General features: G+C 46.7%; 1 protein-coding gene across 1 annotated transcript; it reads right to left on the reverse strand.

Annotated features, from left to right (window-relative positions):
- Nucleotides 1-24: 24 nt before the first annotated feature.
- Nucleotides 25-27,209, reverse strand: LOC131261832 (uncharacterized). Its single transcript, XM_058263670.1, has 11 exons — nt 27,162-27,209; nt 26,495-26,884; nt 5,622-5,958; nt 5,468-5,553; nt 5,024-5,104; nt 4,643-4,780; nt 4,251-4,382; nt 3,809-4,129; nt 2,421-3,725; nt 2,044-2,352; nt 25-1,972 (listed from the first exon to the last, which is right to left on the reverse strand). The coding sequence occupies exons 3-11, from the start codon at nt 5,941-5,943 to the stop codon at nt 1,220-1,222; spliced, it is 3,447 nt and encodes a 1,148-aa protein (XP_058119653.1). The 5' UTR covers nt 5,944-5,958; nt 26,495-26,884; nt 27,162-27,209; the 3' UTR covers nt 25-1,219.
- Nucleotides 27,210-27,254: the final 45 nt, after the last annotated feature.

Raw genomic sequence — 27,254 nt, forward strand, 5'->3', positions numbered from 1 at the left:
ACAGCAAAAATCCCTTTTCCCTTTTCCGGTTTGACGAAAGGTTTATTTCATCAAATCATTTTGTGTTTATCTCGGTAGACACCTCAATAATTTAAAAAAGAAAATAAAAAAAATACACAATTACTGTACGGGTTGGACATTTTTCTCTGTTCGCGGTTCAAATGGGAGGGGTAAGAAGAAAAAAAATTCTTGAATGTGCGCGAATCTTGGAACGATGCTATCGGATCTGATACTGTCGGAGAACCTGCCCGGCCGCCCAACTATCGGGCCTTACAGGCTTCGAATGCTTCTATGGAATGAGCGCTCCCGTGTAGTATTTTACTGTTTTTTGAGGACCATTCATGTTTTCTTGCGGTTTTCGATTATTTATGGTTAAGTAGGTTTTTTTCGGTTCTATTGCAGCATAACAACACCGGGTACTTTGAATATAATTCAAGAAAAAGCATCTCACTATCAAATGGCACTAAAAAAACGAAGCTTTGTGCTGCATAGTTGTTTAATGTATGTTTTTCCCGTTCGCTTGCCAAACGATTGGAACGGGAAGATTTCAAATTTTGTTGGAACTAAAGGTTACAGTTGGAAGAAGACCGTAATAAACTCATCATACGAAGTAACTGTCTAGCATTTATAACTACAATACTACGGCTCATCAGCTGCACAATGCACGGTACGCGTAGCTTAAGTAATGGAAAGTCAACCCATCCGGATCACCGTAGGTTCAGCCTAATGAAGCTGGCGGATTGGGAATCGAAAAAACTTCATATGTGCGAATCACTTAGCAAGATGCAGTCCATCTTGAGGAACGTTGCAAATTAAAAGGGAAACATCAGGAAGAAAGGATAAGCCAGTTAGCAGGAGGTGGACTTAATAAATAAGAAGAAATAATCTGCGCCTTCTTCGCTTGCTGCCCCGGTTTGCTGTCTGATAAGTACGTCAAAGCTGTTTTTCGCTGTTCAAAACTGGTTGAATATGACCAAAAAAGTATTTGAATAACATGCTCCCATTACGTATATGCGCTACGATCAAATGCTGCTGCAGTAGTCGAAGGGAAGCTCGGTGATCCGTTGTGAAAGCTGTTAAAGTATGCTTCTCTCTACTTTAATTAAACCGTTACTGTTTCACGTATGTTTTACGAAATCTAAGAACGCGCCACTTCGTTGACTGTTGCGCGGGGCGTACTGTGGGACTTTCCATCCACACGGGATCCACCACCACTCGTTTACACCTGATTGATCGGTGCGTACCGGTGGACCTTCGGTGTTTTCGGTGCTGCCACATCCTCCGTCAGCTTCTGATAGACGAACGAGTTCTTCGAGGCAAGCAGAGCCTGACGGTAACGTTCGCCACGTCGCTTCATTACGACGGTCAGAACCTTCACCACCACCAACAGGATCATCGACAGACCAAACAGAATGCACGCCACCACAATCCAGAAGGACGACACGGCGTAGAACGTGCCACTCTCCAGGATGACAACGTCATCCGCGTTAGTGCCCTCGCTGTCGTCCTCGTATTCACTGTCGTCATCCATCACGTCCAGGTGGTGCTTTCCGGTGAGGATCTCTTCCTCGATCTTCTGGATACCCTTCACGTCGTCAAGGATGTTTTCGCGCTCCTGCTCATCCTCGTCGTCATCGTCTTCGCTGTCGGCGCTGTCGCTATCGACCGACTCGCTCGAGTAATCGTCCAGCAGCTCGTTGTTCTTGCTGTCGACAACCTTGTTCGACTTGCTCGTCTTCGCAAGCACATCGGCATCGGTATCGGCGTCATCGTCATCGTCTTCGTCGTCGTCGTCGTAGTCTTCCTCCGTTTCGCTGTACGTCAGCGTCTTGTCCGGGTCGCCACCGCTACCACCCTGGCAAATTTCCCAAGCAAACTGGCTCCACTGCTTGAGCGAGACCGAGTTATCCGTACGCAGCACGTTCATTTCGGCATGCGTCACGTGATCTTGTCCATTATCGGCCATCGAAATCTAAAAGCGAGTAATACATTAACCTCAATAACACCTTCGATGTTAATGGTCTTGGTTGTGCAAATGCTTACCTGCTTCTTCTGCAACCAGTTGATCAGTGGTTGCAAGTTGTCGGTGCAGCTGAGCGTGTTGTTGCGGATGTCCAGAACACGCAGCTTCGCCATCGACTGGAGGTCCGATACGAACACCTCGGCAATTTCGTTGTACGACGCATTCAGACGCCTCAGATTGGGCAGCACTTCCTCACGCTTCGCATTGAGCGACGAGTCTTCCCAGAGGGTGCGCAGGTCGCAGTCGCTGATATCAAGCTCGCTCAGGTACTGCAGCGGGTGGAAGATTTTGCTCGACAGGCTGGAAATCTGATTGCCGGCCAGGTTCAACTGTATGGAACAAAAGCGGATAAAATCAATGAAAACCGTTGACGGTTTATTCCTAATGCAATACTTACGCTGTTCAGATTGCGATTGATCTGGAATGTTTTCTCGTCCAGATCCGTGATCATGTTGTTGCTGAGGTCCAGATCCATCAACTTGCCCAGATGAGCCATGACGGCGGGCCGAATGGTTTGTAGGTTGTTCCAGGCTAGATTAAGGCGCGTCAGGTGCGGCATCGTCTTGAACGTGTTGTCCGCCAGCTCGGAGATGTCGCAGTTCGAGATGTCCATGAAGTACACACCAAACGTACCGTTGTAGGAGCTCTCGAAGCCTTCGTTCGGAAGGCGCTTCAGCCGTGGGTTGTTGTTCAGCCGGACGATGTCGAGCACCTTGTTGCCGATAAACGTTTGAGCGGAAATCTGCTCGAGATTGTTGTACGACAGATCGATCTGGCGCAGGCTGCCGAGCGAGATGAACGCCATCGGTTTGATTTTCTCAATATGGTTGCCCTTCAGGATCAGATTGGTCAGCCCGTCCATGCCCTTGAACATCTGATTGTTGATCGTTCGAATCTGGCAGAAGCTCAGATCAAGCTTCTGCAGATCGGCCGTCACAAAGTCGACGTTGTTGCTGATCTTGTTGTGCTTCAAGTGCAGGATTGCCAGCGACGTCTTGGCGAAGATGTGTCTCGGCAGGTCCGCAATGTTGTTCGTCGATAGGTCCAACTCCTCGATCGTTTCTACGTTATCGAACAGACCCTCCGGCAGGTTGCTCAGGTTGTTCTCCGACAGGTTGATGTAGATGATGTTCTTCAGCTCGTTGAACGCATTCGGTTGCAGCTCCTGCAGCTTGCAGCGCGAAATATCCAGCTCCTCGACGGATGGCGCCTTCAGCATGTAGTCCGTGTACGGCGTGTTGTGGTTGACGCTCTGCATGGCGCTCAGATCGTTGCCGGACAACGTCAGCAGGCGCAGCTTGGTGTTGTTAGCGAACGTGTCCGGGTGGATCATGTCGATGCCGGAGTTGGACAGATTGACCGAGTACAGCTCATCGAGACCGGCAAACGCTTGCGGGCTGATGTACACGATCGTGCAGTTGGTGATCTTGATCGACACTACGTGACTGAGACCAATTTTTTTGAAGAAATCCGGTCCCAACTCAATCGGGAACTTGGGCCCAACGTCGAGGACCTGTAGGTCGGTGATGTGCGAGGCGAACTTTTGTGTCTCCAGATCCAACCGACTGCACGTAGCGACCATGTACGCGTGCATGTTGCGCTCGCAAATGCATCCACGCGGGCAGTAAGTCGTGTTGCCCGCATCAGCGTTGTAGTCATCGTCATCATCTTCATCCTCGTCGTAGTAATACTCAGCGTCATTCTGTAATGATTGATAATTTCAAAAATGAAACACACGTGCTTTATGAAACGGGCAGCAGATCGTTTTGAACGACTTTCACTTACCGCCTTGTTAGCGGTTTTGTTCTGCTCCTTTGTCTTCTTGGCTGGTTTCGGTTGCTTCTTTGCTTCCTTTTCGACCGCGCTTGCCACGTTTGTCGCTTCCGTTTGCGCATCCTCTGCCTCATCCTCATCATCTTCGTCGTCCTCATCATCATCGACATCGTCGTCATCGTCGTCGTAGATGTACTGATATTCCATATCGGCATCATCGTCGTACTGATCGAGAATTTCTACGTTCATCTTTTTGGTTGTGCCGGTCGGCTTTACGGTGGTGGTGCTCGTCGAGGGCACGCTTTTAGATGATTCCTTCCCAGGAATCGGTTTCTTGGAAAGTGAATGGAAACAAAAAATATGATAAAATTTACCCTGTTTCACTTATGTCGCATAGCGATCGCCAAAATTTGAAACACCTCGCTTGTTCATAACACCCTTTGTGGACACTTACAAGTGGATAGTCATCCTCTTCGTCTGATTCAACGGAGTCATCGTTGTAAATATCATCATCAAATGCAGTATTGCTGCTAGGCTTAGCGGTGGTGGTGGTTGAGGTTGAGGTTGTGGTGGATTTGGAAGATTTCTACAGCGAAGCGTTTTGGCAGCCAGAAGAGATAGAGAGCGTGGAAGGATAGAAAGGAGAATACATGCAAAAGCGGCATTATTGGATGAAAGCATTCCGTGATATAGCATGCAATCCAATTTCATTTTGGCTGCTGCAATGGAAGACGATTCGGACAGTGACCAACTCCAGACAACAAAATACCATCAATGTCACCATGTTGAACATAAAAACAGAGAGGGACAAACTTGCTTTTACACGATCCGCTTTTGAACACTTACGAGAGGGTCGACCAGAACTTTGTCCACCCCGAGCGTGTCAATTTCTTCGTCCGATTTACTTCCGGACTCATCGTTGTAAAGCTCATCACTTTCAGCACTGCTGGTAGTCTTATCGGTGTTGGTGGAATTAGAAGATGTCTACATAGGAGAATATTGCCAACCAAAAGGTAGAAAACGGACGAGGAAAACGAGCGGATGGTAGACGAGGAAAAAGAGCGTTATTGTAGACAAACGTTCCGTAATATAACATACAATGCAATTTCATTTCAGATGATTACTTAAAAGGTGATCGGACAGTGATAGCTTGACTAGACAACACTATTACAACGAGTTCAACAGAAAATCAAACCGCTTGCGCACGATTGCCTTTTAAACACTTACAAGTGGATCGGTCAGTTCTTTGTTAACCTCGGAGGAGCCACTCTCTTCGTCTGATTCACTAACAGACTCATCGTCGTAAAGCTTGTAGGAACACGAGAAAAAAGGGTATTACAATATTGGAAAAAAGAGCTCCATGAAATAGCATGGAATCCAATTTTGTTTTCAAATGATGACTTTGAAGACAGTGAAACTCAGTACGGCAGAATGGCCACGTGTTGGACACAAAAAGATGGATACGGACAAACCGGAGACAACTTACTTCGTCGACGGGAGTATCGGTACTCGTTATCGATGGAAGCACTTCACCGGTAAGGTCCTCCACTTGAGGCAGTTCATCAATGTCCTTCGCCAATGGATGGACAGGAGGTTAGTAAGATCTTTACAATCGTGCTTTGCTACTCATTTTTTAGAGGTTTTACGATCGAATAACGAATTGAAACTTACCACTCCTTTGCCGTTTCCGTTCAGAAGGATCTCCTCGTAGCTATCGATGTCGTCATTGATTTTCACCTGATTGATCGTTGTTGGACCTACAATACAAGGGTGAGAATATTGATCCAAAATGAAGATTGAGACCAGGATATTCAAACATTCTTACCGGTCGATTTGTCCTGTTTCGCACGCTGGGCGTACTTGGGGTTCAGATCTGCTGCCTTCTTCGGCAGGACCGGCTCATCGTCGAGATCCGAGTCGTCCTCGTCCTCGTCCTCAGCGCTGTCGATCGCGTTCTCATCCGGATCCGGCAGCATCTTGTTGTAGCGTGGATCGTGCGCATCCGGAATCAAGGGGTCACTTTCCGCAAGCATCTTATTGAACAGCGGGTCCTTCGCCTTCGGCAGGTCCGACTTCAGGGCCGGACTGGAGCCCACGGCGAGCGCACATAGCGCTACCGTGAGCACCAGTAGATACTGGTGTCTCATCGCGCGCAAACGAACCTGCGGAGAAACGAAACGAGGCCGGTCAATGTGCGGATGGAAGTAATGTGATATATGGTTGTGGAATGTTTGGAGTTTGATGATCAAATATTTGCTGTCGCGGCGTTGCAATCACGGCCCCAGCGTGATTCTGCTGCGTGGAGCGAATAAGTTCAACCGGAATGTGTGGTTCCATTCAACATTCGTGAAACCTTTCTTTAGCTTTGTAAAAAGATTATTTTCTCAATATTCTATTATTGTATAAGTTATATTAACGTCAAGATTTGAAGATAACTAGCCATAAATCTCAAGTAAATCATTACGGAATTGGAAAATGGATTTGCATTTCAACGCATAGCAACATTTTTTTCGTCGCTTGGCAATCTGATTCTTTAAAGGCATCTGGACAATTTTGTGGTCACTCATGGTTCATCCGGCATTTCTAGCTGCACATGAACGTAGAATTGATAATTTTTCACACTTTGCAGTAAAACGAAACGTTGCGGTAGGAGATACCTTCACATACTCCAAAAGCCAGCAACTTAATGGTATCCCTCGCGTGAAGTGTTTACATGCGTCGGGGAGGTTTTTGACTACGTCCCCGTTGCTTTCCCTCTCTCGGTCCGAATTCCCCCAAATGCCCTACCAATCGGACGTTCGGCAGCACTACGGGCCAAATAAATAAGCCGTTTATTTCGGTACTTATTCGATCTGGCGCCTCGTACCAGACGAGAATTTCAGGTCTTTTTTTTTTGTTGTTTTCGTTGGAGGTTTATTTCGTTCCGTTCCGTAATGAAGAGGCCTCCAAACGATTAGCGCTCTAATCAGCTAATTGGCATTCTCTGCCCCTTCGCGGACGACGATACGTGCCGTTTAGGAAAAAAATACTAACAAAGAGTTTCCTCCCGGTACGGTGGTAGATAATTCCGCGGAGTTTATCGTCTTACCGTCTTTGGCTAGTGACCGCACGAGAGAGAGGTTCAAGTGAACTACAGAATTGTCTAGTGGCTACACTCCAGGAAGACATGTGTGTGCCCAGGTGCCATTGGCGTGTTTTCCTGCCGGTAGTTGGTACTATTCTCTTACCTTCTCACGAGGCCAGCACCATCATGAAGAATAGATAGATAAGACCCATTTTTTTCTGCTTTGCGTCGCGATAAGATAAGCGACCCAACAAACAGAATATAGCGATAGCGAGTTTGTGTCTCCACACGTCTGGAGGAAGTGGTACGCATACAACGCTGTAGTAGGGTTCCGTGAATGAATTGCGCCACAGATGGGCCGAGTATGTCACACTGGTGTTTCGCAAACCAAACCTTAAGGGGGCGTTGTTGTACGTTGCTGGAAATGGTTAATGGCGACCGCGTTAAATATCCGCATCGGTGTTATGGCATAGACCTTTGCTAGAGCTTTATACGCCAGAAGTTTTAAATTGGCATTGGTATCGGATAAGTTACAGCGATGCCTTCAATTGCATATTGACAGGGAGGTCTCCGAATGGTACGCATACGCATCGAATGCATCAACGCCGCTATAGAAGGTACCAATTTCTTTTGTTCGGCCTCCACCGCACAAATGTCTTCTACATGATGACGGTGGAGTACACTGCAATTCACTCCTATGACGCACGTCTCCAAGCTTCCGGAGCGTAATTGCAAAAAAGAAAACGCACACACCTCATGTGTCATTATGTCGATGGCTTTCGGTGAAAGGATTTCAGCGCAAGTCTATCGAATCCTCAGTCTTTGATGGATACCCTCGATCGTCGCATTTGTGTATCTGGTTCTGCAATTGGTTTCGGGTTGGCCTAGTTACAGTATTTTGCGTTATTTTCTTCCATAATTAGAAAATAAAAGAACCTTTCGTCCAATACAAAGACTGCTCTTAAGCTCTTTCAGTCTTCCTTCCCTCATCAGGCGATCCTCATATGACAGATGATCCGCACTTTCGTTACGCAACTACCGGGTGAGAGGTGGGATAGGAAGGCGAGAGGGTTTGAGGTTTCAAGCCTGAAGAAAGAAGATAACGCCTTTCAGAGACGATGCGCTCAATTAACGTGACATCTGGTGCCGGTAATAGGCCTCCATCCATCACCGATCGTGCCTCGACTGCGGAGTTTTCGAAGTTGAGGACAATCCTTCTTCCACCAGACGCACACAGGAAGCGTCTTGCTGAAGTAAACAAATTTTCTGGATGGTGAAGAAAATCTGTTCCCCGTGCTTCAATCATGCGCCCTGATGCTATTGTCTTTTCCGTCAGTCCAGATCAACTTGGGAACGGATCGTTTTACGTTCGACCGTTAAACGGAAAAAGACAGCCCATGATATATGTGGACAACGTCTGCGGATCTATTTCCTGCTTTAACGATTGACGATCGATCGATCGAATCATGCCTAGAGAAAAGTGTTCGTATTAAGGGAAATGGAATGGATTTTCTCTTACCGTCGAACTCCGTCGAAAGAAGCACGGAAAGGGAGGAAAAACATGCTTCAGTAAAATTGACCTAACGAGTGAGATCGTGTGGCGGAATACCAAGGTGAGGTGATGGGGGTTGCCAAGACCAATATGTTGGTTCCGGTGCCGAAGCCGTAAAGCGAAAGTTGTTAAATTCTGTTTACACTTCGACCCTTGCTCTGCGGGGCAAGCCAGAGACGTTTGTTTCTTCGATAAATAATTTCGATTTTTCGAACACCCCAACCGAGAGCCCTCGGTCAGTTTGTCTGTACGTGGACCGAGAGAGATCTTTGTTTATTTCCCCACCTGGGAGGAGAAACCGTGAGATTGTCTAGTTGATGAAGGTTATTGGTTGAAGCAGGAACTAGTATATTTCCCTGAGCGTCTCCTGGAACGATTGATAAAGTAGATACACTAATTGACTGCTCCTAATGCGGTTATAGAATTGAATAAATCTCTTCTTCCTTAGATGCCGTTCCACTTAAACTATCCTACACTCACGAGGCTAAGGTTTGGTCGTCGCCGACATGTGCGATCGTGATTTGTGCGGCTTGAGATTCCTTATAAGGAACATACAATGTTCTAACTTGCGTGATCATGGTGTCGATTCTACCGGTTCCCTAACGTCGCGTACCAGCACCCTCACATATTCCGGAATATTAAATTACCCCTCAACAAACATCGTGCATATTCCCCCGCTCAGACGGAGCAATTAAAGAGGAGTCTCGTTGAGGATTGGAGAAGGGGAGGCGGGTGCTGGACTGGCACCAACTTCAAAGCCAAACCGAGAAACCTTCCATTTAAACTAGTGTTCTGTGCACTCGCCGCTTGTGCGGTTGCATCCGATGCTAATTGAGCTGAGTAATTGCATTTTAATATTCGTCCGCCTGACCTAATGGTCGTCCATGGATTCACATACGAATCGTTTAAAACAGAAAGTTGTATAGTGCGGACTATTTTCGAAGCATCTGTTAGCTTTCCTATCAAAAAGTCTTTTCAAAGTGGTTCATGAGTGTTATATCCACCAGTAAACTTTTAGAATCCAGCATAAAATACTTATAAAGACTTAGTATTTATTTTCTTCTCTACTTTTATCACGTGATAAATCGATAAAACGACCATAATATTATACCGCGTCATTAACAACTGTTTATATCTTTTTTATACCCGTCTGGTGATCCTCAACAAGCTTCCGTCTTCCGAACTTCTCCACCGACCCCAATCGCAATCGATAATGGCCGACAATTGTGACGGGAAATTGGCTTCTGCATTGGTAGCTCTTGAATGAATTGATTTGTTCTGACGGACCCGATTACCATCGTGATCGTCGCCACGGCGAGAAGTGTTAGGCCCATTAATTAATTTTGTCGCAATGGACCGTGATGGTGGGACGTTTTGATACGAATCATCTTCAGCATCGATGGTATGGTGGGTGATCCCATGCTGTGTGGGAGGTGGTCATTAAGTTTGCTCTAAACTGACCTTTTACCATTACCTCATATCGAGATGATCATAATGATGACACTTGTAGGGTGGTGGTTACATAGAAACACTGATTGAAGTATTAACCCCCACTTAATGGACCTTTGCTTCGTATATTCTCGTGGGACACTAACACATTCTGTGTTAGGGATAGTAGACGACTTCTGCCGATTGCGTCAAGAATAATCATTTGTGATTATTATTTTTTGGTGGAAATAGACAGCATCAGAATAAAATGAATCGTTTACTTTACGAAGTTTTGAACAAAAACCGGGGAAATGCGGGGAAAAACCTCCACATAAATAAACAGTTCGAAGATACTCGAATGCATTCCCCAGACAAGGAATCGTGGTGCCGCTGGAAAACCCCAGTTTTCAGCACCTGTGGCTCTTTGAAAAGCCGCAGTTTCTCTTATCGGTGTCGGTTTTCTCTGCCTGCGCCGCAGATGGTGCATTACAAAAAAGAAATAAGATGATGATGCTCGCGGTTTCGTGGTATGGAAGAAAACGCAAAAGAACAATTACACAGGGGTATGGCAGTAGTAGTTGGGGTCAGTTTTCTCTTTCTCGCCTTCGCTTTCCAACTGCGAACGGTTTGGTTAACCTCACGGTGGACCGCTATCCGTGCTAGGTGCTGTTGTGGCGAGGCCATTTCCGACCAATACCAGCACAAAAGAGCGTTCTGGAAACCCAACGGTGGTTCCACCAGCAGTCGCGGTTATTTCCGCGGCCATTGTGGTGTTCGTACGCGCTGCGTTGCCTGCATTTTACTGCGGATGCAACGAGAACCGCCTTAAACGGACTCACACACGTACACAGATCGATGCACGGGCGCTGTATCGTTTCCGAAAACACCTCCCGGTGTTCCGTGTTCCACGGCGGGAGCTTGATCGAGGTGGGGCCACCACAAAACTTCTCGAACAGCTCCCCATACGGTTATATTTTTGGATCATGCTGTTTAATTGCAGTGGCGTGTTTTCTTTTTTCCAGTTTTCAGCAAATCATCCAGTACCATCGGTCTGCTTGGCGTCGATCTTGATCCTCTCGTGGAAGGTTACGCAGAATAAACACCCGGTGGACGGTATATGGGTTGTCTTCCAATGGTTTGTCAATGCGCTAACAAGAAAAACCTCTGAGCATTAAAATGTCCTGAATTGCTTTACTTACTTCAACCACTGGAATTGACGGAAGACCATACTTTGGGGATCTTCAGCCAGATGGGACACAAAAAGTTGCACCCCTTCCTTCGCGCCACCCGCGAACCGGAAGCGTCTAGTCAGCGATCGACGAAAGATAAAATGTCGCCAAAGTTCCAAGAAGGTTGGCCCGATCGTCGGCCGCACCGGTTAACCGCAAATGGGTCGGAGAAGCTGCTGGCCACAAATGATGGACGGCAGCAGCTTTTGGGTCGCTGACCCTTTCGACGGGGATCATTCAAACAGGCCAAACAGGCTACCGGGGAGTGCGCCTTAACGGGAAGCAGCTGGCAGCATACAGCAAGCAGAGTGATGATGTGCACTCTCTGCATGTCCAGTCTGCTAACCAATTTTATGCCAAAACATCCGCATGACAGATGTAAGTTCTGAGTATTGGTTAGTTCTTTGGAGATAGTAAGGCGTTTTTAGATTGTCTTTAATATTTCCTTATTGCCTGTTTCTTCCAGATACCTTTGTCTATCTCTATCAGATTGAATAGAATTGATTTTTTTGCAGCAATTACTCGTATGGAACAATTTTTACAGCTGCCCAACTTACGTGTTGTGAATTTATCACGATAGATTAAGTTGTTTACCTGAAATGAGCAGAGAGAAAACAAAACAGACTGATTAGAAAATGGCCTACTAATCACAAAGTATTAAAAATAAATGTAGCAACTGGAATTTACTAGAATTGATTTTTTTATCTGTACTGATTGTATACTAGGTTGAACAATATAATCCAGTAATTGTTGTTCGTTTCCGAACGTTTCCATCGTGATATCCTATTGACGTGAAACGAATAGGACGTACGATACAACAATTCAAGGACATGTAGTACATTCATCGGAAGTACACCGTACGTTATCAACTCTAACTACTGATTTCAATCGTAACGCTGGAGAAGCACGTAACAGGTGGTTTCCCAAATTTAAAACCTTGACTATCATGACCTTCGGAGACCCAAACAAAGGAAATAAGTACCTTTACTGATCGAAGTTTAACATGCACCGTTTAAGTAAATGATAATTCAAGCTTGATCAAACATCAAGTATCGACTATTTTCTCGCAACGTTCATCGACACTGCATTGCTAATGTGTAAAACCTGATTGTCGAAGATCGCACAACAGAATGAATTGTGAACCACTTCAACATCGCGTACGCACACATGCGCACCTAGGCAAACCACTCACTCGGTTCCGTAGTTGTGATCCGTCAAGCATCGATCAATCCCCGAGCTGTCGAACCCACCGTTTGTACGTGATCTTCGCCAGAGTCCAGTGTGGAAGAGTAATAAATTCCAGTCGCGGTAAACATAATTATTCTAGAACGTCGTTAAGACTGGCCAGCGTACGGCTTCTTGCCCATCGGGGCACGTCCCGGGTGCTTCTGAGGAACTTCTGATCCGACGATCGTAGGAACGCCACGACAAAAACCCAAACATCGTTTAAAAGTTTTCGAAATGAGGGCGTCTCGCAAAATGGTAGCGCACCAAAGCAGGCAATCTAAAAACCTCTGCCAGTGGCTACTGCAGTTTTGTTTGGTGGCTGTGGACTGTTGGTTGTTACAGCCCGCTTGCTAAATATTAAACACACAGCCACGTTTCGCTGGTCGCATATTCCTCTCGAAATCCAGTTCCCGCAGCTGCTAGCGGAACGAAATCAAACACCGATAAGAGAAGACCGTACGAAACAGTTGACGGCTGCTGTCGGGAGGCGTTGCTGGAGACGGTGAGGACAAAATAAATCACCACCGATATATTCCCGTGGCTACCCGATGACCGGTGACCAGCTAGAAGATGCACCTCGGCACATCTATCATTTCTCCCGATAAAAACTGTCTTCCGCGGGAGATGAGTTAAAAGCTTCCTAATAAATGCTGTGAGGATTTGTTGGCTTTGAGGCAGTGTACGAGTTTTGTCTGAACGTGCTATCTGAAGGGGTACAAAGCGACCTGATAAGTGGAAGCCGAGATACGTTCGTGTTTGTTGTCGCTGAGAGGACCTGACAAACAATCCTCCCAATAGTCAATCTCCTCCTAACACCATGGCAACGGTAGTTGACAGTTCGGAAAGGTAGAATATATCACTCAAAAACGGCAGTTTGTACCGACACCGGCCATCGCAGACAGTTCTAAGATGGATGGATAAACCAACGATGCTGTTAACAACTGGTCGTACAACGTTGAATGGAGGTTCGTTCCTTTGTAGTTCGTGGCATTTGAAAGGCGTTCTAGCGTTGTCGGTGACGCTATTAGAACCAGGGGCTGACAACCGTTTTACAAAAGATACCAGATCTATGGATTAGCCTTTTGAAAGGTGCTACAATATAAAACATATAGTCTTATTAACAACTGGATTGAATTCAATATGTATTATCTGGGCATAGTAAGTCACAACGGAAGTAAACTCGCGGTCCGGACTTTGGCGAACCCTGGCGTAGACGAACATGACTAGACCGCAGACGAGTCTCTTACGGCGCGCATACCTCACATATCATGCGAGAAACAATTGTTGCCGGATCGTGATCTGTTGTGTTGCGCATGTGTGACGCCATGCACAGTCGACATTGCAACGCGTTGCAGAAGAAACAATCCGATTGGGCGAGACAAGGAGCGGCACATCGTACTGCATCAAACCTCCTAGATTAACGCCTGGAGGATCAGTACTGTACGTGTTTAGCGAATGCTGGCTTGTGGAACGATCGCTTTTTGCTGACTTCATCGATCGTTCGACAGCAACAACCGACTGGTTTGCGACTCTAGTGGCAGGGCGACATTGCGTCGAAAGCTGACGGTTTAATTAGAATTCGATGCAGGCGGCGGCGACGGCAGAGTATGGACGTATCAGGAGACATAGGATTACGATGCTGGCGACACCGGTGGCAGTAAATTGTACTCCAACTAAGTCGCTGCTGCCGCCGCCGGGGCCAACCATATCTCGAAGGCTAGAAGTGGAGCCGCTCAGTTCAAGTGGGGCACGGTCCGAGCGCGGACAGGGATATACGGTTTGTGTGATCGACAGTTCAGTCGATTCGCCGACCATCGGTGCCGTCGCCGCCGCCGCCGGCGTGACGTGTGTCGGTGTCTAAATATGTGGACGGTATTTTACGGTCGATTCGATCGTAAATTGATCGTTCGATTCGGAGAGGTGAAATCAAACGCGAGGCTGGTCGGCTGGAAACGCTCGACAAGAATGGATGATTTACGGGATACCTCCTCCACCACTCTACTTCGGGGAATGGTGATCGAACCGTACCGAAATTGGAGATCACAGTGTGATCGTGAAACTGGCGGTTTCTGGTGATTTCTTAGCCAGCGGGAAAGCTACGCGTATTGTTGCAGTGCCCCTGCCGATTATTATAGTCGGTTTCGATTCAGCTTGAACTGACACACACTCAAGAGAAGGAGATAGGAAGGAAAGGACTCTTTCGGCGAAACGACTTTGAATTTATAATTTACGATATTCAAGAAGTGAATGATTTCAATCGTCGCTCTGAATTCTGAAGTCGCTTACACCAGCAAAATCGTCGAATCAGATGATCACGAATATGTTATACGAACTGTTATACTATCAATACATGAGACCACTCATTTACATTACTATTGCGTGCTGCAAATTAAACAACCTCATTTGCTTCTTTTACTGACAACAAGTAGGCGTATCATGTAGCAAACCGCCTTCTCGCTATGGTGTTTCTATGGGGATCTGGAAAACCCAAGAATCCCATCGTCAACGCCTGCTGGCGTGTCCGGGAAAATGCGACGCACGCAGTAAATAAGTCTCTGTTTTATTTTTTGCACAGCCGTGATTAAATCACGTGTGTGTGTGTATGTGCACGCACGCCTGATCCCTTGCACTGGTTGTTATATTTCTTCTTCTCGCTCTCGTTGGCACATGATCAATAAGCTGACATTTAACATCTCGAGGGCAACGGCAGAGATCATGCACCCGCTCGAGTTGCGAGTTTCTCAGCACGCACCGATATTCGTGAGAGAAAATGATCAACAAATATGACTGGAAAATCCCCGTAGGGTGTTGCGAAGCTTACTCGCACAAGGCACCTGTGTGCTTGCTACTGACGGGAGTCTGAAACAAGTGTACAACTAGTAATTAACACTGACAGCTTTACAACGCGGCCAAATCTCCCCCCTAGGTCCAACCGTTTTCCGAGGCACACACAGGGATGGATTTAGTGGAAAATCCGTCAACAAGAGCCGCAGCTGTCTGTGGTTTACCCTATTTCCGGAAAATCTAACGCCATACACGGTGGTGCCGCATGGGGGAAAACTAGCTGACATTCAGGCGACGGAGAGGGGGGACATTGGTCCGATCGGAGCGCGTGGTTTGAGACAAGGCCATGCGGATTAGAATTCCAACGATGGCGGCAAACAACACTGAAGTGGATTCGGAGGGAACGAGTAGGGTTTTCTCGGAGAAACAGAATGTTTGCATACCGACACATATGCCGCTTTGTTGATGTGCTGGGCCGTGGGTCTCCACATTGGATGATCCCTTTTTTCCTGTGTTGTGGTGCCGTCGAGGCTCGCTTCCCCGCAACAAGCCATCAAGTGTGGCATTTTTATGTAAATTCAATTTGCTCGCATAATTCTCTTTTATAACTCATTTGCATCTCGCCTTCCACTTAGGCCGCCAACAGTCGAGAGGTATTAGTGTCGTCTGATGTTGGAGCCATGGTGAGTTATGGGGTTATGGAAGAACATCCTCTTCCTTTGTTCCACCTTGCAAGGCGACTGTACTTGGGAGCCTTTCAAGCTGGCAACAACATGAAACCCTTTTTGTCGTCTGTCATTTATCTGTCGACTGAAGCTGTTGAAGATCGCTGTATCGTGTATTTTGGGTGGTCCAATAGAAAACAAACTGATAACTTATCGTCCATCTTCAGGGAACCATAAATATTGATAAAAACCGTAATGCGCCTAAGATATTGTAAAACTATATGCTGTACCCCGGTTGGGATACATCGAACCAAATCCCTCATTTCCAAGAAATTTAAAGTACAAAGCAGGAAAACCCCACCAGCTGAGCAGCTGTTGTGCAACGAAACGATTTGTTTGCCTACCGAGGGGGTTCAAGATCTGCCCTGACGTACAGAGATTTGCGTCAATTTCAACTGCATGTTAATTAACGGTGCAGATAAACTAACTGGGGCGTTGCCCCGCTTCTGTTTACCACAGCCAAGCCTTCCATCGAGGGTGTTTGGCGGTGAAAATAATTTCTGGAATATTGCCGCCGCACAATCGAATGGAGAAAATGTACGTAGCTAACACCTTGTCGCTTACGGCATCAGCTGCGTGTTGCGGGCGTGTTTGAGCATCGTTTTGCGTTCGAAGTCATTAATTACCGCTTTTGTTAACAAATCTGTTCATGACCGAGTGAATCATTTGGGAGGGAGTGTATTTCCGTTTGACATGGTGAAAAGCTGATCTTGCAAGGCTTTTAATTGCAGTCTGTAAGAAAACAGAGTTACGCGCTTTATGAAAACAAAATTTGTAGAACGGTTGTTTTCATTAATAATTATATCATTTCCTTGTGTATAGTAAACAAGCAATTGAGGTATCGCAGCACTTGACTTCCTGTTGCCGATATCCCGTTAAATTGAATGTGTCTGGCTATTAAATCTCCACGAGACCTTATCTACATGCATTGGCAAGGTTTGCCCGAAGGAGTTCCTCCTTTCAGCTGATCCTCGGCCTCGGTTGCCGAATGCTTCCGGTCGGTTAAGTGTCACAAAGGAGTCGACAAAGGAGCGCCGATACTTGAGTTCATTCTATATCGCAACCGTTGGGTAAGTTGACAACGGGATCCAACAAGACCCGGGTGCATTAGCGATGCAAATGGATCTGAGCGGGCGGACTGGACCACAAATAATGCATTTTTTCCCGACAGCTGGCATCCGACACGCGTGTGGTCCTGTGCTGTCTTCCCTACGATCGCGCGCGCGCGTGGACGTCAAGCTAGACATTCCGAATTCATTTGTTAATTCAACTCGGCCGGGAAGGTACGTCGACTCCTCGGGTCGGCAGCGCATGGAAAAGAAGGTGTGAGATGCAGTTTCACCTTTCTGTACCGACGGCGTTGCTGCGGTTTTGACCTCCCGTCCACCACTCAAGATTTCCCCTGTCCCGTGCCTTTCTTTCCCACCGCGGCCACGTTCGTCATTTGCATCGGTTTGATTATTTGCATTTTTATTTACTTCACCACTTCACCACGAACTTCTACCGATGGATGGATGCGCGTTTCGGTCGTTTCCTGCACCAGACAAATTATGAAGCAAGACGAGCGATCGGGAGGAGATCGAGCGAGAGCTATCGAAAGGAAAGCTGCGGTTGCGGCAAGGCGGTAAAATGAGCGTGGAGTTTATGTGATCTTTGACATATTTATGCGGTGCAAGATATTTTACGATTCGAAACCGTTCCGAGAGCGCGCCAGGCGAAAGCAGGAATGTGTGTGTGTGTGTATGACCGATCTTGAGCAGGGTCTCCGAAAACCATCGCCTTCGAGAAGAGGGAAATTTGAGATGATGTATTGTTTTTAGTCAGTAGGGCCGCCACATCGTTCGCCATTAAGTGCATTTGGTTTGCATACTCCATATCCAGGGGCCCGAAGGGATCGTCAAGTTATGACAAGAGCAGGAGGGGGGTAAACAACACACACGTGTGGAGCCAGAAGACTTCAGTTTCGCCTGGCAACGGTGACGATTTATGACTTTGCAAGGTACACATTAATTTCCTACGCGCACAAAAGCCCTGCGTGGTGAGGCTTTCGAGCTGGTTTGCACTTTAGGAATGAAATATTAGAGGTTAGAAACGAAAAACTTCCAGCAGAGCACTATCGGTATATAAAAAGCGCAGGTAAGGCACAAACGTTTTTCCTTTAAAGTACATAGTTTAGGATCGTAATAAACGATCAACTTCCGCCTTGAAGATAACGGGTGCGGGTTGAGGGACTCATGATCAGAATTTCATTAATAAAATCTCCACCGAAAAAAAGGATCGACTCTTCCATGATGAGTAATGCATATCAAAATACACTCGAATATTGCCTTTCCCGGCCGCAAAGCATGCATTATGGATCACGCTGCATCGGGTTGCCTTTCGGGAGGGGCAACACGAAATAATACCTACCTCCAACCCACCCCAAAACAACAAAGAACACAAAATGTCACTGTCATGAATATTGATGAGAGTTCGGCTCGGACGAAACGAAATCTAGAAGATTGCCATGGAGCCGCCATGATCGGGTGACTTGGGGCGGTGGTTTTGGTGGAAGGGGAGGGTGAGAGTGTTATATCATGCAGTGCACATCACATCATCATGACGTTGTTGTCGTCGGTAGGAACGCTTCGAACGTTGCCATATGGTAAAGGGAGTTGACAGAACTTTTTCAACGGCTTCACTTAAACGCCTGGTTAGTCCAAACGGAAAACATAACCTAGAACCTGCGAACTATCGAGACGTAGGTGCGGATCTGCACGTCCCAAGCCCGAGTATCCCCACGTACGTGATTTGAAGAACATTTTTATAAAGCTCTTCCCCATTAGTGCTTTCTTTAATAACCCTACAAACAAAGAGTTCTTTCTCCCGATCGAAAAACCGGGTCAAGCTAGTCTTTGTCTGATGGAGGCTCTTGGGCCATCGCTAAGATGGAGGTGGGTTGTGGTCGTGCTTGCTGTCCTCTAGGCTTGCGATGCAACTTCCCACTGCATCAACAAAGTGCAAGGATGTTGGCGTACACTTCAAATGGGATTGTGTGTTGAAAACCACAATACTCTCGGGAGCACGTGTAGAAGTGGCGTTAGACACATTGAGTGTGCCCGTTAGTGTGTCAGCGGCAAATACTAGAACCCGCGCCTAGAGAAGAATGAGAATCGCATTCCAGCAACTCCTGGGTTTTCCCTTCAATCTGTGAGTAGTCAAGACGTACTGACCAACTGGTTTCTGTTTCGCGAATTATTGCTCAATGCTTCCCTACCCCGTTTGGATGTTGGCGTGCTGGGGATGCAGAAGAAAATGTCTGGAATACCAATATCTATGCCGCATCCACGCCCACTCTCGCCGCCTAATCCACTGGGTACCAATCCTACGACGACACTATGATCGCTGGTGGCAGGAGCATAGGAGTTGGTGCGACATTTGTGGCAACCGTGGTGGGAGAGCGTAGAGATCTTGCGGCGTGACTTTTCGAACTGAATCGCTCAGAGCAAACAACCCACGCATCCGAAACCGGCTCGGGCCTTAGGTCGGTTGTCTTTTCCTCTAGCGCCTTTGTATCACTGCTTACATCCTACTCCTATTCCTCGACTCCTACCCAGGTCCCTAAGGCTAAATCTCTAAGCCTATATCCATCGTTCATCGTCGCATTGGTGGAGTAGTAGCTCCACCGCGATGACGACTTTGCGCCGTACCATGCGCCTGTAACTCCTTCACTCGCCAGCTTCACGATCTTCATTCACGACCCTCCGACCTGCTTCCTGAGAGCCTGACACGATCACATCTCACCGTCGGCGGTATGCAAACCACCGTGTGGAAGAGCTTTTGTCTGACTGCGGTTTGTTGTTTTTTTTTTGTTCGAGCTGCCATGCAGAAAGTTACGCCAAGAAAAACCGGTTCCTCTAAGTGCCACCAAGTCGCAAAAGGGGGATGCGAACGCTCTCGTCATTGTGCCGTGTCGGACATCGCTCGGAGGAGAGTCTGTGGACGTTTGTAGTTCTTTTTTCATTTGGTGGTGTCACTTATGGACGGAATATAAACCATCTGTAGGGTCACGTGTCATCGGGAGGAGTCTCGCTGTCCTAACAAATCTGCTACAGCTACACACGGATCGTGCGGCGGTTAAGTAACACTCATTAATAACTTTAAAAAAGCAAGGTTTATGGTAGCTCCATAAGCACGTCGTAAAATGAAAAGTTTTACAAAATTAGTTTCCTGTTAGCTACTTCATTTGATTCGGTTCCTCAGAAATAAACCATCTAATTTACCTCAAAGCTAAACATTGTAACCATGCCTAACGGCGTGTCATAAGTTCTTTATTCTACTCCTAACTTAATCTCTTACACAGCTGCTCATGGCGCCAAGCGTCTTCTACTTCTAGATCGGACAAAAATGCAGACTTCCCGTGCACGAGTAAGGTAAACGACGGGCTTATGGTAGTTATCTACCTTCTAAACCGGAGCACGCTGACTTTCTATGCCATCCGACGACACGGTGGTTTATAGATGTTTACCGTTTTACTAATGCCTTCAGCATCAAAGACAACACGACGGGTGTGAGTGTCCTCGGTAGGGTTACGCGGCATTCCAGCGTTCACGGACAAAGACCCACTCTCTAATAACATGGTTGCACGGTGTGTCCCTCTCTACGCTGTACCAGGTTCCTTTCGTCCGATGGGGGTTATTGTTATCTCCGCGAAGGGCTTCAGGAAGGTAAGACCTGCAAACACTTTCATTCCGTTCCGGCTGCAGCTTTGATAGCGCTAATTGTGGACACATTTATCATCTTCTGCACAGGTAATAACAGGCTTCTGGTAGGTCTCATTAGTGAACAATTCCTGCGACTCGGGATGACCTTTTTTCACTCCTTTCTGGGCCATCAATCGTAATGGAATCAGTTCCAGTGCGGTTTGTCACTGACACCAATGGCCGAAAAATTGGTACCATTGCGTTCAAATTAATTAATCTGTACAAATAACTGCACGTAATTGGACCCAACTGCAACTGATTTGTTTCCTTGGTGATGATTGCCTTCGAGGTGCATTTGATACGCGATGCACGTGCCCTGATAGATGGATGCACTCTTCGTACTCGAGCTGACTTCCTTCGTTCCAGGTGAGTTAGGGTGGTCAATTATCGAAAATTTTAATCAAAATTCCACCAATTTCCATGCCCATAAAAAAACGAACTAAGGTGCGATCGCCCGTTTAAGCCATGGTTGTATGTATACATCGAATGGAAGTGGGAGCTCCTCAAGTCTTACTTTGCCACAAGTAATCTTTTCTTTGTCCACAGAAACGCTCGCAACTCGGAAGGGAGCGAAAGGTATATTTGTTTTACTTTTTATCGGCTGCGCTTGATTAACGTACCCCCTTTCGCTCCTAGTCCTGCATGGTCGCTGACTGTGTGTCTTATCTGTTCGTACCTTTGTGCGCACGCTGTCTCTCAGGAACCATAAATGGTTTTCGAGACTCGTGGTTCCTGATGGTTACCAAGCGTTAGAAAAATAATGGCACTTGAATCTTGATGGTTTCTACCAATATCAACTGTCCCGATCGACACACGATTGTCTTCGATTCGACACGATAGTGGAAACAGAAGTGGTTGAAGGAAACCATGTACAAAGAAATATTTCATTGCGAAGGTAAGATATTTTGACTGTGATTAGTACGTGCTAAATCGAAGGTAGGTGATAACTAGAATGGTTTTATTTTTGCTGAACCATCCAGAGGATGTTTGCTGGATGAGTAATCACTGAAACTAAGTACGATAAACGATGTGTTAAGTGTTGCTAAATTTAGTCAATCCATCGTTTGTGAAGTAGGACGGTTAAGTCTGATGAGTATACTACACAATAAATTCTATTAAATAAAGAATTACAACAAACACTTTTCCTGATAGATTTGGGTCAACAAGTTCTGGGATTGTCTTACACAAAGGCTCGAGTTTATCGAAAACACGATCACCCAGCCAGTAATCGTTGGAAGAAAAAGTAGTGTTGTAGTATCTTTTCTAAACAATGATTTTTCTCATGAACCCTTCAGGAAAAAGAGTGTCCCATGTTTTAGACCGATAACAGAAGACTCCTGTGAAGATCATCAAACGAAACATTTAACGGAACTGCGCCTCAACAAATTCACCGGTGACAGTCACTTCCTTTGAGACGTTCGTCGTACCGAAGAAAGGGGGCTTTTCTTTTTCCCTCACATGTGTGTATGTTTACGTAGGGGGGCTTTGTGTGTGTGTGTGTTTTACTTCTAGTACAGAATGAAACGCAAACGACAGCTGTTACGTCGAACCCGCGCTTGAAGCCTTCCCGCATGTTGTGAAATAGCCCCAAAAAGTTGCTACCATTGCGAAATGTTTCTACCAGCATGCCTTTTCTTGGCTTCGGTGGCCCGTTTTGACTCCAGCAGCACCAGCTTCCGACACCGGGCTCGGTTATGGACCAGTTTTTTCCCTAGCTTCCTCGCCTTTGATCCCTCATCGGGAAGGCGGCGTGTTTCAAACGTAGACAATCCTTACGCATGAACCTTTCCTTTGATACATCTCGTTGCGTCGCCATTGCAAAGTGCGGGATGTACTTCCACGGGGTAAATGGACGATTAAAATCGAGCCGCACAGGAAACCGAGTCGTCCCCCCGATCAAACTACGATCTACGGCGGGGAGGGGGGGATCGTATCTCACAAGATCCCGACGTTTCGCTTACTCATCAACATCAAGATCGCGTGTGTCTCAGCACAAGTGTTCGGATGAGAATGGGAGAAAGTTTGATTTATACAGTTGCCGGTTCCGTTGATGATGGTCGGTTGTTTTTTTTTCATTTGCTTTGGTTTAGGTTAACCTTTTTCCTTCTCTTATGCCGCGCACGCGATTGAATCGGTGCAGTTTCTGTCTTATGCCGGCTTGAGAAGCGCCTCGTGCCAGGAGTTGATTCGCGCACTCGACTTACGACTCGTGTCCGGCGATACGGCGCCATATTTAACTTATTCGTTTTTTCTTCAGTACGGACAGATGGAAGATCGCCGCGGGAATAAGAAATGTGGCGGCAGCGAGACAGTGCGTGGCGATCGCGACGATCACCTACCTGGTTCACCTTGAATCGAGGAGGGCAGTAAAAAAAAAGGCAGAAGCAGCAGCATGCGCCGACCCAGCCAACTAAAACAGCCACCTTGGCGAGAGGGTGAAGTCACCACAGCGTACACAAATCGCACCACCAGGTGACAAATATTGGTTCTTCATTTGGAATGAGGAAGGCCACCTACTCCACGCGCCGCTTCGTCGACATCTCAAGACGTCTCTTCCCCAACCCCTGATAGCTGTCGATCGCTCGTTCGATCTCTTTCTGCGACAGGCGACAGATAGGAAATGATCAGACTATTGAACCTCTTCCCGCAGTTCGTGGAAGATCTAGTGCCACGAGAAAGGAAGAAGTAGGAGTAGTTTTCAAGTGTTTATCAAAGCCTCTCTGCTGGTCGAGGAACTGGACAGGACATGGCAAGTTCACCTGCCACGTTACCATTGACAGACGATGGTAAATCCTGCCTTCCGTTTTCAAAACCGCAACCAACTCGTTACACGCCACAAGGATTGGAGTACCGTTATGACCAACAACCTCTATTGAACGGGAAGTCCGAGTCGTTCGCCGGCTCGGAGAGGAATGATCACAATGAAAAATGGTCCTCCGTTGGTTCGACATTCCATCATTTCTCGTCAAGTTCAACGCGCATTCACAATTCACCGTGCACGGAATTGCAGTCCGGGAATGCCGTCCCGCTGATCTCAAGTACTTTCCAATTGAGAAATGCATTACGCCGCTGCACTTCGGAAGATCTTCTACCCGGACCGAACGGAAGACTCCTGGCAGACGATGCTAATTAATGTTTGGCCTTTTTTATGGTCCAAATACTGCTTATTTACGGCGTTTCAAGTGCGAGTTCTTGTGTGTACGCGTTTGAATGCGATAACATTAAACACTGGAACGAGAAAATACTAATAATCGCCGTCTGAATGCGCATTCTACCCTATCTTCAGACGGTATTAATAGTCCGTTCACTTGAACGTAACATTTATGTCACTTTTGAACTACATTTAAAATCTTGCCCCGATGGCCGTTTCTTTTACGATTTAACACGAAACATCAAAACGGTGGTATTTGATGTGGAGACTCACAAAATCTCAAACGTTTTCTCACGACACTTATGAAAATTGCGCATCCCAGGTAGTTTGCTGTAGAAGGTACCGAAGGATAAGGTTTTAAAATAATAAAAATATATATCCTTAGGCGGTTCAACACCGAGAACCCACATGTTTATTTGTCTTCCAGCAGAACAAATGGCAACGGAACGAACATTTGCGAGCGCGATGGAAAATTGACGAAAGAGAGTGGAAAATTACCAGGTTATGCTTTCCGATGCTTAATTTCGGGTTACCGTACGGTTCCCCGTGGCGAAGGGCGGGAAGCAGACTATTCTTCGAAATGATCTTCGGGGCGATCTTCTGCAGTCTCTTCCTGTTCGATCGGCAAGACTGTATCCCATCCGTCAAGTCGCGGTGTGCAGAAGTTGTGTGGACCCTTCGGTGCCCTTCTTGCTTCCACAAAGGACAGTTCGGACCTCGAATGGGGTCAGCGGCCGCATTTTCGGCTGCAAAAACGTTGCTCTTTGTTGCCTTCATAGAGGGCTTCACCTGGCCTGTCATTTTGTGTCCTGTGGTTGGTGGTGCAGGTTGGCACACCAGCCTCATATGCCGAGTACCTGCCTGGCACCTTCACCTCCTCGCCGCAGGAAGCGGAGCGAATTTCAAGAAAGCGCAAGTGTGCGAAGAAACGTCTTAAGACACAGGGGCGCAGCATAGGGAAGCATAAAAATTGCTACCTTTGTAGACGATTGCCTTCAGCCGCGCAGGGAGTGTTGTGTGTGTGTGTATGGGTTTCTCATTGCAGCCATTCGATAACTCGAACACAAAAAAAAAACTTCCCCGATCCCTTACGAGAAACGGAAAAAGGGCGCATACTGCTTGTTCGCTTAGCGTTCGAGAAAGCAAAGAAAACATAAGATTGGGCACGGGAAGCGCGATCCAGGTTTATGCTGCGCACCAACACAGGGATGGAGGGTTTTTGTGGTGCGCAAAGCGTGTGGGCCCGTCGTGCCGTGTGTTGGTGAGGGCTCACCGAAGAAGATCGTCTTCGCAGGAAGAGGAGGCTGTGCGGGTCTGCGATCTGTCGGTGGTCGGCCTGTTGTTTCCCTCTCGACCTACACCTTGGGCTTCTGCGGCCGGGGACGAAACATGGTTCAAAAGAAATACGAATGAACAAGAAAAACTGCCGTCAACCGGCGAAACAGGCTGCTCCGGCGTGGTGGTGGCGATGGTGGAGGGGGAAAACCGGGGCAACAGGCAGACGGCGTACGGCCACAAAACAACACACAACATGGCGTCGGCAGCGGCTGCAGCGAGGTGTGTGCAGCTATATGCAGTTGCACCGAGACGCGGTTTGGGAAGATGGCCAAGAGTTGCAAAGGCTTCGCACGCAGGTTTTATGAAAACAACACGGGGAGACAATTTTACATTCGTCCGGGACGTCGGTGACTGCTAAACGTCGTCCGAGGTTTCGAAATTCGAGTCTAGCAAAGCATTCTGCAGTTTGTGCAAAACTCGCTAAATGCAGTATCCCCGGAAATACCTCCCATAGTGTTGTTCTTTAAACGAGGTCGAGTAGCTTCTCTTCATCAACAATTTTCTCTGTCTTTGAACTTTAAAGGGACGATGGTTTGTTTGTCTGAATGGTTATGATCAGCAAGGGATTTCCATATATGTTTTAGAAACGCTTTGATATTCAATGTTATAATGATTGTTTTTTATGTAAATGTTAACAGTTTAACAAATTTGTAACACAATCAAGGCCCGCAAACAGTCATAATGTTTTAATTACATATCAATTGCTGTTTTTTTTCTAGATAGGAAGGTTATTTTTAAAGTATATAGCATCAAAAACAGTTGTTATCAGTCAGTAGTAAAAATCGAACAACAAGGCGAGTTCGTCAAATCAAATGAATTTAATTTGCAAAAATTGACTCGCAAACCCCAGTGTTGCCTACCTATGATCTTTTCGTACGCGATTATCTAGCATAGTAAATCAAAGTCATAAAGCTAACAAATGTTGTGTTTCTATCTGAATGATACAGCCTAATTAGGAACCACTTTAGAACAGGCCTTGAATGTTCGCTGTTTATCAATTTTAAAACAGCAGGCCTAGGAATTGGTAGTTTGCAGTTTTCTACCAGCTGAAGCTGTTCTGCAAGTTCTTCATTCGAGTACTGCTGAAGCTGCACTCGTTGGACATGATTAATGACCTTAAGCGCAAGTTGATAATGTTGACGACGACAGTTTGTAAACTTTAAAATATTGAATTCCTCGCCGTGAGTCATAAACCACAGCATACTCGATGGAAATCGTATTCGATATTCTTCAGCCCCATTGCTGGAGCCACTTACATGGCGCTTTGTGTGCGTTACATCGGCGGGCTCCCCACCGATTATCACCAACACACACCTGAGCCCTACCTGTGGCCGCAAAAATTGTTGCTTGTGCCAGCAATAAGCTCCCCAACCGTTGGCTCCACCGAAACGCACTCGCGCCTGGTGCGTTCGTGTGTGGGTAGGCAAATGATGACATATTGGGTCAGTGTTTACTCACCTTTCTGGGGGGAGCTCCACCGACAAATGGGGGGGGTGGCTGTTGGAATGGAAGTTGTTTTCTTTTTTTTTCGGAAAGAAGGGCGAAACTTGCAGATACTAGTCCACGGCAGTCACACGTGCCGAGATGTCGGGTTTCAGGGCACACCAACAATCTGCACAACTACACTCACACACACGGGAGAAAAACACCCGCGACTTGCTGCGAGGGCCTTTTCTATCTCTGTTTCACGAACCTACTGCTTCTTGGCAGTATTTTCTACTCCACCGCGAGTTGGTGGTATTCCGGAAATTGCTAGTCGTCGATCACTTTGCTTATCTTGGCTTCGGCGCAGGAGTAAATTTATTTCGCCGCTTCTTTAGTTTGACACTTTGTATTTATACGAGTTGGCTATGTGAATGGGGAGGTGGAAAGAGAGGGTTAGAAAAACGATTATGAATGGAAAATTAGACGAAAAGAAAATCGAAAAACCACACGCGCACACGTTGCACACACAAACAGACTCGCACAACACACGATCTCGCGGATCGTTTAATTGGTTTCGGGCAATTTCCACAAGAAAAGTCGTATTTTTCTTGGGCTCAGCCAAGTTTAATGTCACCAACGCAAGCACTACTGTTTGCACAAAGTACGGAAAAGGGCGGCTGTTGTAAATTCTATCACGAACCTGCAGCTAAGAAAATGGACAGCACGTCGATCCGTGCTCGCGGACAGTTCACTCAACAATGGCGAGTCGCGCACAGCTTTTCGACCCTAAGCT

Source organism: Anopheles coustani, chromosome 2, assembly GCF_943734705.1.
Source record: "Anopheles coustani chromosome 2, idAnoCousDA_361_x.2, whole genome shotgun sequence".
NCBI lineage: Eukaryota > Metazoa > Arthropoda > Insecta > Diptera > Culicidae > Anopheles > Anopheles coustani.

Bases quoted from the DNA above. Each gene is read 5' to 3' on its own strand.
- LOC131261832 (XM_058263670.1), bottom strand. From the start codon at position 5,943: ATGAGACACCAGTATCTACTGGTGCTCACGGTAGCGCTATGTGCGCTC. The intron at 5,554-5,621 runs GTAAGAATGTTT...CTTGTATTGTAG, and splicing joins GAAACAGGACAAATCGACCG to GTCCAACAACGATCAATCAG. The intron at 1,973-2,043 runs GTAAGCATTTGC...ACTCGCTTTTAG, and splicing joins ACTGGTTGCAGAAGAAGCAG to ATTTCGATGGCCGATAATGG.